The sequence below is a fragment of the Pleurodeles waltl genome, chromosome 1_2, assembly GCF_031143425.1.
Source record: "Pleurodeles waltl isolate 20211129_DDA chromosome 1_2, aPleWal1.hap1.20221129, whole genome shotgun sequence".
Taxonomy (NCBI): domain Eukaryota; kingdom Metazoa; phylum Chordata; class Amphibia; order Caudata; family Salamandridae; genus Pleurodeles; species Pleurodeles waltl.
Genome location: NC_090437.1, coordinates 172,341,533 through 172,355,415, shown reverse-complemented (window position 1 = coordinate 172,355,415; position 13,883 = coordinate 172,341,533). Strand labels below are relative to the sequence as shown.

Here is a 13,883-nt window from a genome sequence, read left to right as displayed (position 1 = left end):
CAGCCAGGTGAAGAGATCTGTTTTGACAGATGTGTATTCACTGATTAAAAGAAGTAAATTGAGACACTGTTCTATGGTTCCTTTTGAGGGTCACAAACCAAGCACATGGCATATAGCTACACCAACACTATTCTATCTGGAATATCTTTTGACCTACTCAGCACCTAAACAAATCTGAAATTCCATAATCGTACAACTTTCACCTACTTAAAATTATGTTTGGGGCAAATACAATTGTAGGCGTTTACAGAAATTTGGGAAGAGGTATAGTTCCAAACGGGAAAGAATTGTGCCATGTGCAAGAGGATGAGGAGAAACCGACAAATTTACCTCTGGTATAATCACTAAACGGAAAGACAATGTGAACCGATTTTAAAGAAAGAGCTCAATAGCCATTGAATGCTTGTCTCTGAAAGATGGACATAGTTCTCCCCAAAGCAAGGTTATCAGCATTAGTATGTTCATGATTTTAAAGAAGTGCTTTATCTGGATAAAGGTAAAATGAATGTAATGAGCAGTGGTATTTATTAAGGTTGCACAGAAACTAGGTTGTTAAGCAAGCATGTCTAAATAAATAAAAAATAATTTTCCAGTTTAAATCAAAAGCAGGGTGGGAAGAATGAGTAAAATAAAGGAAACAGAGTAACACTTCTAATGTACACCACACAGTCCTAGATTTCCTCATCAGAAAGGATTAGCTCAGATCATCTTTATCTAAATTACCTCTTCATCTTCCTGAAATTTTGGAATTAAAGTATGGAAATATGAGTTGGTGCTATACAATCAGCAATCCTTCACTTTATTGCACACCCCACTACAGAAGTAGACTTAGCTCACCGAGGGTAGGATCATTTTCGTATCCTCTTTCATAGTCCTGTTGGTCCACTGCTGATAGGTGTTCCTTTCCTTTAGTCCTTAGTGAAAACACAGAAGAGGCAATCACAGGGCCTGTTTCAATAGTGAAAAGAAAGATAAAATAAATAAAACTTAATGACAATAAAGAGCAAAGTAACATGAAGAAAAACAGGAGATTAGACAAAAGACCTAAATTAAATCTTATAGAATGTGGAATGCAAAATATAAAGAACAGTGGGGGGTGATTGCTTGCAATTGGTGTTTCATCTGTAGTTAAATGCTTTGTTACGCTTTAGCTAGGTATGAGCTATAGCAATATCAATACACATCTAATATTTTTTTTTAAACACAGAATACTCCTCTCAGCGTAACCAAAACCATTCAGTGTCTGAGTGACTTTTACCACAACACTTGATGAAAACCAAGGTTAGATACTGTCCTCCACAACAGCAGCACTGAATTTAAGGGAAGTCTCCCAGAGTATGTGGACCTCCGGCACAGGATCTGAATTGGAAAAGCTGCTGATTATTGGGCACTATCATGAGCCATACTACAAAGAATTATATAAGTCTTCATTTATGGAAACAAATAATATGTTCTCTACAAAGTCTAAACCCAACAATAGGTTCAGCTCCAATCAGCCTCTCTCTTCAATACGGGGTTTAAAATGTACTCCACAGATTTGACACATGCCTAGAACCCACCATTTCCTGTTTTCCAAATGGCAGCAAGGCTTTGTTCCAGCTTCGGACTCAAGAGCAGCTTTAAAATTAGAGGTCCAACTACAGGGGACAAGATCTGAAAGATGCAGAGCAGGCGAGGGTCCAAAGGTGAGATAGAGGGGCAAACATACTGTAGACTGGAACATCAGGATTCCTCTGCTGACTACAGGACAAGGCTTCAGGCACAGTGAAGCAGAGGTGTCAGCAGTAATGTTGACCGCGTGCTAAGATTAGCTTAGGCTTTAACAGTGGAGGAAACATTTTAAATGTTATCTTGGAAGTAAACTGCATGTTATAACATAACTCAGGAAGGTACATCAGACTTCTCAGCTGTTGGAAAGTGAACATTTGAGATAATACAAAGGAATTATTTGGCCTAGTTAGGGACCTCACTGATGTACTCTACCTTTCTATTCATAGGATAAAAGCAGCAAACCATAATTCAGTCATCAGAAGCTGAGGAACCAGTAACTAAGCAACTCAGTCCTACTCAGTTCTAGGACACGTATGTAATGCTTTGTCATGTCTCCCACCATGTTAAGTACAAAGTCCCTCTAAGTATGAAAAGCTGTGACATCCACTCCATTGGTCCTAGTTTCCTAAAAACGTTCTGTCTTTTTGGCTAGTTTGCATTACCTGGCCCTAACAATAGGGGAAGGGATGGCTTATAGTGGTACATCTCCACAGAGACACTAAACAACACAATCTTAGTCGTTTTTAGGTCGAGCGCAAGAGCTTTGACCTGTTGTAAGTATTGTGGGCTTTTAACCACACCCACTGCACGGCCATCACTTTCACTCGTTTGTGGGCCTGCCTTGCAAAAATCCTTTGTTATCATGGGTAAATGCTTTACGTTTGTACCTCCCTTGGGCAGTTTTGTTACCGCCTTGGACCGCGACCCTGTTGCATGGATAACTGCACATTTGCGGATATGTTTGACTGTGAGCAAACTCCTTTTTTCTTTTATGTCTCTCCTTCGCGCTTATGCTCATGGCAGCAGTGGAGCTTTGAATCGGCTCGCTTATGTCAACTGTTTTACTTTTCATTTTCAATTTATGTGGCAAAAAAGTCCAGTTAGGAATTTACAACGCCAATAGCTCTAACTTGAGCAAACGCGAGACCTATTGCTTTGCAAATGCTGGTTAGCCACGTAGAAACTGGGGTTTGCTTTTGGTGTCAAAAAGCGACGTGACATCCTTGAGGACTGTGACTACAAGGACATGTCCCCCCATTTTCTTATAGTCAGAGCAGACAGACCCCAAATTGGGAATCAGGAGTGACGGATTCAACTTCTGGGCAAGCAGCCCTTTGCATTTAGTATGTGTTTAATGTTTGTTTTTCCGATCTGACTAGGATATGTCTCACGTCAGAGCTAGGAAGGCCTATTGCACCCTTTTTTGCTTCTCTAGTGCTCCTCTTTAGCCCTGATGTAAGCCCAAGGACCAGTTGGGGCTATCAACCAATAAGGGCTCAAACATGTCTACTTGGTTTAGAGCATAATCCCCTGCATCACCTGAGATAGTTTGTATCCATGCCTAAAACATCTGTTATTAGAAGGGATACACGGGTGTTTTGAGATATTTTTATCCCAAACCACAGTAGACAACACTCTTAAAAGTTCTCCCAGGAACATGGTTGAGTCCACCTGGTTTTTAGGGACCAGGATGCCACCTAATATTGAGTGGGTGAGTGTCACCAACAAACAACTAAGATTGAGTTGTTTAGTATCCCCGTCAGGGCGTGCCGCGAATAGTTCCTAACCCTATCATTGAAGCCGGGGACTGCAACGGTGGGTGGATACCTTTTGTGTTATAGATTTAGTCAGCTTGGTTAGATCCTACAGCGCCTCGAGATGTTTTCTTCCTGTGTATTAACCATTGCAGTTTCCCTTGGGTTTTTGTAAGAATCATATTGTTATAAAGACTGAATTGCCACAGATAATCCAGCCTCTCTTTCAGTACATGACCTATTTTCACATTTACGTTCGTTCTTATACCCCTTCTTTTTCAGTGTAAGTGACCTTTATTACTTTTATTCTTAACTACATCAAATAAATCTTTCTTAGCCTTTTTTCATGACAAACCAGCCTTTTTGGGTTTTGACACTATTTTTCCCAGCTGACTGGAGAGCTTATTCTCCACGTTTTCTAACAGGGAGTATCCAATTATCAAGTGGCTTCTAGGTTTCAAGAGAGGGTAATATTTGACTCTTTATCAATAAATAAATCTCAACTCCTCCGAATGAATTGCATTTTATAGTGAATACATTTTTATTACTTACTAATCCCCCTCGATAATTGATGGGCTGTAGAGGATGAGGCAACCAACAATAACCAGCATATTAAGAGATCAGTTCTGTTTCATTGGATTGTTCTACTAAGCCTTAATCTTCTATGCAACTAAAAATGTAGGCCAATCATGGCATCCTGACCCCTTTTGAAAAGTGAATTTAGCAGGAATGGAGAGCTATATTTCCACTGAAGGCTCTAGAGCAATTGGATATCAAAAGTGTCAATTGTTTTTTTCATAACTGCAGTAGATCTATCTGTATTATTAAAATATGAGACAGAAATTCTCAGGTGGAAACTACTGTCTGTAATCACATAATATCATATTTTACTGACATGTCTTGCTCTCTACCGCACAATCCCCAAACATTTGATCTAAATTGTGTAGTATTGATGGTTGCTTGTAAAGGGGACCTAGTTTATTACATACATTTTTTTTAAATCAATATTTTTGACCCTATACTGATCCAGGAGGTTGAATTGAATAGCAGGATATTCTGATTATTCTGCAGCTCCACTGTTGCTCTATATAGACCTCCTGTAAAATCTTGCTTAAGGCAGGGGGTCTCCAGCCTTTTCAAGTGTGAGACCTACATATAATAAATGAAAAACAAGAGGTGTGACCTAGCAGGCAACATGGCATACTAGCTTTTCACCAGCTCCCTGGCAAAGAGCTCTACATCTGTGCCCCAGCGGCAGCTGCAGTAGCCATCTGCGCCCCCTGGCCATCGCACATGGGAGGTGAGACTCGGGGGGAGCTGATCCCAGGTGCGATTATCGCCTGCCGCACCTGGCGGGGAGATCTGACAGCTGATAACTGCAAGGCTGCGGCCTGACGGATAAGCCTGGGGCCGGACCCACCCACAGCCCTGATATCTTGCATCACAGGCAACACCAACTACAAGTTGAGGCCCCTGAGAGAGGCCATCTCAGAGTAAGTCTTCAGAGCTGGGGGCTACACTGGGCAGCAGCGGTTGACTGAGGAGGCCGGGCCAGGCGAGGAAGCTTCGCCAATACCTCTCTGATGGACTCCTGTGAATACTGCACCTGTACTGCTTGGCGTTGAGTGGGGTACACAGCTAGAGAGATGAGATATGCCTGTGGCCTCCCCCTTCCCTCCCTCCCACACTCTGGGACCAGCTTGAATGAAGAGCTTCCTTGAACAAGCACAAGGCAAGGGGCGGATAGGCTTAGGCTTATTAGACCTTGGAGCGCGCTACAAGACAGCTGCTGCTGTGTGGCTCGGAGCCCCTTTGGCCCAGGCCCAAGAAGATGGAAGCAGACTTGAGGCCCTGTCAAACTGCCCTTGTACACCAGACTTGGCATTATCCTTTCCCTCTTCTGCTGCTCCTCGCCCGCACCTTCTCCTCACAACTACTTTATCTCAGACCATGAGACTGCTTCTAAGCTCTCTACTGTTGGTACTCCTGAGTGCACTGCATTTTGACTGGTGGTGAGGCCCCTCTTCCCATCGCTGTGTCTTGGAGGACTACCTGTAACGTCATCACATTCATCTCCTGGGCTAGAGTGCCGTAAGGGCCTGAGAGGATGGGCTCCCCCTGACGCGCCAGCTACTGATCGCCTCTCCCAGCTGCTCTGACAAAGCCCTTTATCGGACTTCATGGACAGGTCTTCCTGCTGAGGAGCCTCTCTGGCCACCCCAATTGACTATTTTCATCTGTCCTGGTGGTGCAGCTGCCCACCAGCTAAGGGGTGCCTCAGATGTACTTTGCAACCTCAGTAACCAGATGCTGGTGACTCTGCACCAACCGGGATCAAGACTGACCCCCCTAATGCTGTTTGGGTGACATGCCCTTTGGTGGAGGACAAGCTTGATCTGGTTCTGGTGGCCATTGAGTGATCGTGTGTATCCATGGAGAGCAAGATCAACTCCCTGGAAGTGGATTCTAATCTTCTTTGTGATGACCACAGGAAGCAGGTCGACAGAGTGACTAGCGAGGAATGAGAGTTTGCTGATCTTTGACCAACCCCAGCCACTCAGAAGAGTTTACAGACGCTACAGGAGCGCGTCCAGTGTTTGGAGGCTTGCACAGACAATGCAGAGGGTCACTCATGCATGAGTAATGTGTGTGTTGTGGAACTGCCTCAGGCCGCAATGCTGTGGCCTACATGGACGAATGGCTGAGATCTTTCACACCACCTGATGCCATGTTGCCTTTTTTTCTCTGAAGAGAGAGCACACAGAGCACCTGCACATCGCCCTCCTCTACGGTCTCCGCTGCGCCACTTCCAAAACCCCTATACTACAGGGTCAGGGACAGGGACACTATCCTCCGTGCGGCCTGAGCTGCTGGCCCTCAAATGGTGGAAAACCACCAACTGATGCTGTTCCTTGATTACATGCTGGCGGTTAGAGCCAGAGGGCCACTTTCCAACATGTCAAACACAAAGTGCAGGAGCTACATTTCAAATACTCATTGCTCTTCTCTGCACATCTATGTGTGGGATCAAACAGAAAAAAACATACTTCATCACTGACCAAGCAGCGGCCGGGGACTGGGCAGAGAGATGTGCAGGGGGATGATGCAACCCTTCCACCACTTACATCAAACTGGCCCATAGTTTCCTGCAACCGTCAGAGGCTGCCACAGACCTTCTCAAAAAGGACACTCCACAGACCTTCCTAATCTGAAGGAGGTGATAAGTGAGAGGAAGAGAGCCCTGGAGGCTGCAACATCTCTCCACATGACTGATCAAGACACTGACTCTGACACAACTCCTCAGCACTTCCCCAGGAGAGACAGTGGCTCATCATTGTCCTGCTCATCCCTCAGAAACCACCCACACTACTGATGGTCATGCTGCAGACAGCATTTGATATTGTAGGAGGCTGGCCTGGCTTATAGTGGGTACCTTGTGGTACTTACACCCTGTGCCAGGTCCAGTTATCCCTTATTAGTAGAATAGAGGTGTTTCTAGCAGCTTAGGCTAATAGAAGGTAGCTATGGCAAAGCAGCTTCGGCTGAACTAGGAGACATGCAAAGCTCCTACTATACCACTTATATCATTTGGCACAATGTCATAAGAAAACACAATACTCAGAGTTACTAAAAATAAAGGTACTTTATTTTGGTGACAATATGCCAAAAGTATCTCAGAGAATACCCTTACTTAGGAGGTAAGTAATATACACAAGTTATATGTACACAAACCCAAAACAGGCAAGTAACAGTAAGGAAAGTAGTGCAAACAATGTAGAATCACAATAGGATGCAACAGGCAAACATAGGTATAGGGGCAACACAAATCATATACTCCAAAAGTGGAATGCGAATTACGAATGGACCCCAGACCTATGGGAAGTTGTAGAGGGTCGCTGGGACTGTAAGAAAACAGTAAGGGTGTCCAAAATACCCCACCCCAAGACCCTAGAAAGTAGGGGAAAAGTTACCCTACTACCCCAGAAAGACACAATAGTCGTGATAGGGGGATTCTGCAAGAACCACAAGCACCAGCAAAACACTGAAGATGGATTCCTGGACCTGAGGACCTGAAAAGGAAGGGGACCAAGTCCAAGAGTCGCAATAGTGTCCAGGGGGGACAGGGGCCCAGGAAACCCCGGATGAAGGTGCAAAAGGGCTGCCTCCAGGTGGAAGAAGCCAAAGATTCTGCAACAACGAAAAAGGCTAGGAACTTCTCCTTTGGATGGAAGATGTCCCACGGCGTGCTGGATGTTGCAGAAGTGTTTCCACACAGAAATACCGCAAACAAGCCTTGCTAGCTGCAAGGGTTGTGGAAGAGGTTTTTGGGTGCTGCTGGAGACTAGGAAGGACCAGGATGTCGCCCCTTGGAGGAGGAGACAGGGGGGTGCTCAGCAACTCAGAGAGCCCCGGCAGAAGCAGGCAGCACCCGCAGAAGTACCGGAGCAGGCCCTTGGAAGTTCTGTGAACTCAGAGTCACAAAAGGAGGGTCCCACGACCTCAGAGTCCAACTCAGCGGGTTGAGCACTGCAGGGCGGAGTGCTGGGGACCCAGGCTAGGCTGTGCACAAAGGAATCCTTGGAGAAGTGCACAGAAGCCGGAGCAGCTGCAAATCACGCAGTACACAAGTTTGCTGTCTGGCGTGGGGAGGCAAGGACTTACCTCCACCAAATTTGGACAGAAGGGCCACTGGACTGTGGGAGACACGGAGACCCAGCTCCTGTGTTCCAGGGACCACGCTCGTCAGGATGAGAGGGGACCCAGAGGACCGGTGATGCAGTCTTTTGGTGCCTGCATTAGCAGGGGGAAGATTCCGTCGACCCACAGGAGATTTCTTCTTGGCTTCCAGTGCAGGGTGAAGGCAGACAGCCCTCAGAGTATGCACCACCAGGAAATAGTCGAGAAAGCCGGCAGGATGAGACTCTACAATGTTGCTGGTAGTTGTCTTGCTACTTTGTTGCAGTTTTGCAGGCGTCCTGGAGCAGTCAGCGGTCGATCCTTGGCAGAAGTCGAAGAGGGAAGTGCAGAGGAACTCTGGTGAGCTCTTGCATTTGTTATCTGAGGAATATCCCAGAGGAGAGACCCTAAATAGCCAGAAAAGGAGGTTTGGTTACCAAGAGAGGTAAGAACCTATCAGGAGGGGTCTCTGACGTCACCTGGTGGCACTGGCCACTCAGTGCAGTCCAGTGTGCCCCCAACACCTCTGAATCCAAGATGGCAGAGGTCTGGGACACACTGGAGAAGCTCTGAGCACCTCCCCTGGGAGGTACTAGTCTGGGGAGTGGTCACTCCCCTTTCCTTTGTCCAGTTTCGCGCCAGAGTAGGGCTGGGGGATCCCTGAACCAGTGTAGACTGGCTTATGCAAAGATGGGCACTATCTGTTCCCATCAAAGCATTTCCAGAGGCTGGGGGAGGCTACTCATCCCAAGCCCTTCACACCTATTTCCAAAGGGAGAGGGTGTAACACCCTCTCTCAGAGGAAATCCCTTGTTCTGCCTTCCTGGGACTGGGCTGCCCAGACCCCAGGAGGGCAGAATCCTGTCTGAGGAGTTGGCAGCAGCTGCAGTGGAAACCCCGGAAAGGCAGTTTGGCAGTACCCGGGTTCTGTGCTAGAGAACTGGGGGATCATGGAATTGTCCCCCCAATACCAGAATGGTATTGGAATGACAATTCCATGATCTTAGACATGTTACATGGCCATGTTCAGAGTTACTATGATGACGCTACACATAGGTAGTGACCTAAGTGCAGTGCACGCGTGTAATGGTGTCCCCGCACTCACAAAGTTCGGGGAATTTGCCCTGAATGATGTGGGGGCACCTTGGCTAGTGCCAGGGTGCCCACACACTAAGTAACTTGCCACCTAACCTTCACAAAGTGAGGGTTAGACATATAGGTGACCTATAAGTTACTTATGTGCAGTGGAAAAATGCTGTGAAATAACGTGGACGTTATTTCACTCAGGCTGCAGTGGCAGTCCTGTGTAAGAATTGTCTGAGCTCCCTGTGGGTGGCAAAAGAAATGCTGCAGCCCATAGGGATCTCCTGGAACCCCAATACCCTGGGTACCTAAGTTCCATATACAAGGGAAATATACGGGTGTACCAGTGTGCCAATGAGAATTGGTAAAATTAGTCACTAGCCTGCAGTGACAATTTTAGAAAGCAGAGAGAGCATAAACACTGAGGTTCTGGTTAGCAGAGCCTCAGTGATACAGTTAGGCACCACACAGGGAACACATATAGGACACAAACTTATGAGGACTGGGCCCTGGCTAGCAGGATCCCAGTGAGACAGTAAAAACACCCTCACATAAACTCACAAACAGGCCAAAAGTGGGGGTAACAAGGCTAGAAAGAGGCTACCTTTCTACAGATATCCTTTGAACTTGCTGCTTGCCTAATGACTTAATTCTTACCCTCTGCATGCGCTGCCTGACATCTTAACACACACTCATCTTGCTCACTGTATGCCCTACCTGAGACACTGTAGCCCCTTTCCCCACCACTTTGCACCTGCACACGTCACCGGGCTGCAAGAATGACAATGACTTCTCCTCACTGTCCCGATTATGATCTGCAGTGTGAGCTGTGCAGCTCTAGCCACCTTGCCCACCTACCCTCAACCAACTACGCTGCAGCCACCACTTCCCCACATAGTCATTAGCCTTATAAGAGACCCTACCCGAGGGGGAATCCTTTAATTTGTTTGAACCACTAGACCTCCCCTACTGTACTGATGTTTTGGTACACAGTTACAGTGTGTTTGAACAGGACATCGTTTGCGTCCTGCCCATAGGAGGTTTTTCAACCCCCGCAAGCACGCCAACACATGCACAATAACACCCATCCATCTTCTATTAGTCACCTGGTGCTCTACAGCAACGATGGCCACATAGTACTCCCAACATGACACTGGGGATATCTGACCTCACCGTGATCACAATGAACTTCAGGGGGATGCACACCCCTTTGAGACAATACTTGATCTACTCCTACCTGTTCCGCCGCAGCGCAGCTGTACCACTCCTACAGGAGAAACAAATCACACTGCTCCAGCGCTGGAGGGTCCAGGTATTCACAATCAATTACTCCTCCTATGCACAGGTGTTATAAAATGGATCAGGGAAGAGGTCCCCTTTGTGGTCACTGACATAGTGATAGACCTACAAGGTAGCTATCTCTTAGAGGGCAGGCTGGAACAGCGTCGCTAACTCATTGGCACAATATATTCCCCAAACACTGAGCAACCTACCTTTGCGGCCAAGTTTTGGCTCACTGGGGAGAATTTCGTTGCTCCTGGGTGGAGACATCAACAGCATGCTTGACCCCCTACCAGACAGATCCTACCCTCCACTCCCTCTGTAGCCTACGCACACTAACGCTAAACATCTTGGTAATTGGCTACACCATTGAAATATGGTAGACATCTGGTGGTAGCGCCAACCAGGCAACAGGGTTTATTCCTTCTATCCCACCCTCATGACCTCCATGTCCACCTTGTCCGCATCGTTTGCTCCACTGATCAGGCAGTGTTTGTGACGCACACAGACTACCTAGGAAGTACACACTCTGATCATAACCATGTTCAACTTAGCTGGGACAATGACCCAGACCGCCCCAATGTGGTGCCTCCACCCTCAGGCCCTAAAGGAAGCAGCACTGTGTGCAATCCTTGACACTGTCTTGAATACTTTGAGGCCAACACTAGTACTGTGTCATCCCATCTCATAGAATGGGACGCGTTCAAGGTCACCATTAGGGGGTCATTGCCTGGGTGCGGTCACGGGCATTAGGAAATGAATGGATCGGGACATTACATGAGCAGACTGCAATCTTCTCTGTCTCGAGGTACCGGCTGCCATCTTGACTGAGGCGTTAAGCAAACTTACTGTGGGAAGATACAACCCTACTAAAACGACTTCAGCACAGACAAATCTGGTACCCTCCTGGCCTGGCTAATCAAGCAGGACAGTCCACAAAGGCCCATTCTCTCCCTTACAATATCCACTGACCAGACACTGCACACAAAGCACAAAACCCATGTAGCATTTACTCAATATTACGAACGCCTCTATACGTCAACACTTGAGACACAAACTCGGCCATTGAGACCTTTCTCTCCCAACGGATTTTGCATTAAAACTTATTGCGGCAATCATACCATTCGAAATCCGCACGGTCACTAGCGTTGAGCAAAACCCCAGGCCCAGATAAACTCCCTCAAGAGTTCTATAAAACATATGCCACACTTCTGGTTCCCAGCCTCTATGATCTATACGATGAAGCCCTCTCAATTGCCTGTCTCCCACAAACTCTTCGAGAAGCACCAATAGTCTATATCCCCAACCGGGCCGTGACCCAACTACATTAGACTCCTACAGTCGGTCCTCTGTCAATGCTTAATGCAGACAGCAAAATTATTGGCAAAGTATTAGCTACAAGTCCCCATAAGCTTCTATACACTACTCCGCTAACCAGTGTAAAAACTGGCAGGTACATCTCCAAGCCCATACACATTGACTGGGGCACCTAGTAGGGCTGTCCCCTCTCCCCACTCCTCTTCTCCTTGGCCATCGAGCCCCTAGTGCACAAGCTATAGGCCCAGGGATGTGACTGGGGCATTCAGATGGGGGATGGCATACATGTCGTATTGCTCTATGCCAACTACATACTTCTTTATATACAGGACGTCAACGAGCACTTGCCTATGATTGAACACCTGCTTGCCTCTTTCCCACCTGTCTCAGGTCTCAACATTAATTGGAACAAGTCTGGCCTTTTCCCCTTGCAGGATGAGGCATCAGACCCTGCACTCCAACTGGGTGGGATGGCGGTACAGTGGCACCCAGACATGTTTCACTAATCTCGGCATCAGATTTACCACAGCGTTGCTGGAGGATGGCAACACTTGTCAAGTGGCGCTTTCTCTTCGCAGGCAAATCTCCTTCTGGAAGACTGTCATTTTTGGTGGCTGGACACACTGCCTTGTCCAAGATCGTTATGTTACTGTGCCTACCTTACTACTTTGCCAATGTCCCTGACTTACCTGAGCAAATTATTCTTCGTCTGGCATGGTAATCGCTGCCAGGTGGCGTTGACAAAACTGTCCCTAACTGTGGACAGGAGCAGTTAGGAGCTCCCAATTTCAAACATTACTACCTTGCTGCTTCACTGCAGTGGGTGGCATGTTGGATCACTGCACGTGATCTGGATGGTACAGCGACACAGGCGAACCCCTGTAGATGCTGGAGCGCCTGTTGCATCTTTCCATGCAGTGGTTCGCGCTCCTATGCCACCTTTCCATCTTGTGTCAGCAGTATTGTGCTGCTTCCATCATTTTTTGCGCCTCCCCAATGCCTTCATACAATACACCCCATTGAAACTCCTAGAGGATGCACTTACTGCATGCTGCCAGCTTTTACCCCTTGGCATGAGGAAAATATTCAACTTTGGGTAACCTTTTTTTTTTTTTTTTACACTGCACTCCTTCCTTTTGCAGACCTGTATGATCACACGACTTCCCCCTAAGCAGTTCCTCCTCTATAACTGAATTTTTGAACCCACACGTACACGCTGGGGACCACTGCAACCCAAACCGAAGACTAGCTAATTCAGAACCTACATCTCTTAGCCACGAGATGCCACCTAGTCACATGGCTTACTAGGGTGCTATGTGATCACACATGCTTATTCCTCCCAGTTCTATGTGGCCAGTGAGGGGAGGACTTGAGCAGGGTGCGCAAAGACACAGAATGGGCCGTGATCTTGGCCTACCCCACTTCTGTCTCCAGAAATGCACAATTCAAGCTCATACAATTTTACATCCTGGAGACAGCCTATCTTCCCCCTCAAGGATCAACCAGATCTTTAATCGAATGGATGTTGCCTGCCCCCGTTGCCTATGCAAAAACACAGGCTTCATGCACATGTTTTGGTCTTGCACCATGCTCACAGATTACTGGTCCGATGTGACGTGCCCCTCCCACATCACTGGGGTTCACTCACTAGGCTTCTGGGGTGCATACACTTAGGCCCGTTCTACCTCCTTGGGAGAAACAGGGTGAAGGCCACATTCCTTGATATGGTGCTCTTCTTAGCTGACCGTGGGATCACTCATGCCAGGAAGTCAAGAACCCCCCCCTAATTCCCTTGTCTGGGCCCGCTCAGGGGGGGGTGTGGGCGGCGTCGGGCACAGCTGCCTAGCATTCAGAGGTACTGCGAGGTCTTCAGAAATACCCAATCTCTCACCAGTAGGGATTCCCTGCTCAAGGCTCTCCTCGACCTCGGACAGACACCTCCCTAACACGGGCCCACACTACCATTTAGCAGGCTACGGTGAATGCCCTGCCTGCTGTGTCGCCCATCCGCTGCTGCTGTAGCTCCAAGACCTTGCTTTTCTCCTATCCCCCTTTCCCTCCCTCCTCCTCCTCCTTAGCCCACATCAGTCCCCCTGGTACCATTACTTACCCACATTTATGGTATTCCACAAGCACTCTTTGTTCTTTTCTATCACTTCCTCTAATATCAATGGAAAAAGCATATTTTGAACTCTGCATTCACGTGCGCTGCTAAGTAGG

General features: G+C 47.4%; 1 protein-coding gene across 2 annotated transcripts in view; it reads right to left on the bottom strand.

Annotated features, from left to right (window-relative positions):
• Positions 1-13,883, bottom strand: part of LOC138299192 (zinc finger protein 485-like) — a 112,690-nt gene that overhangs the window by 59,132 nt on the left and 39,675 nt on the right. For both annotated transcript variants that reach the window (XM_069237295.1, XM_069237301.1), the window contains exon 3: positions 838-948. In XM_069237295.1, coding sequence (XP_069093396.1) covers positions 838-948 — 111 coding nt within the window. The remainder of the gene's footprint in view (positions 1-837; positions 949-13,883) is intronic.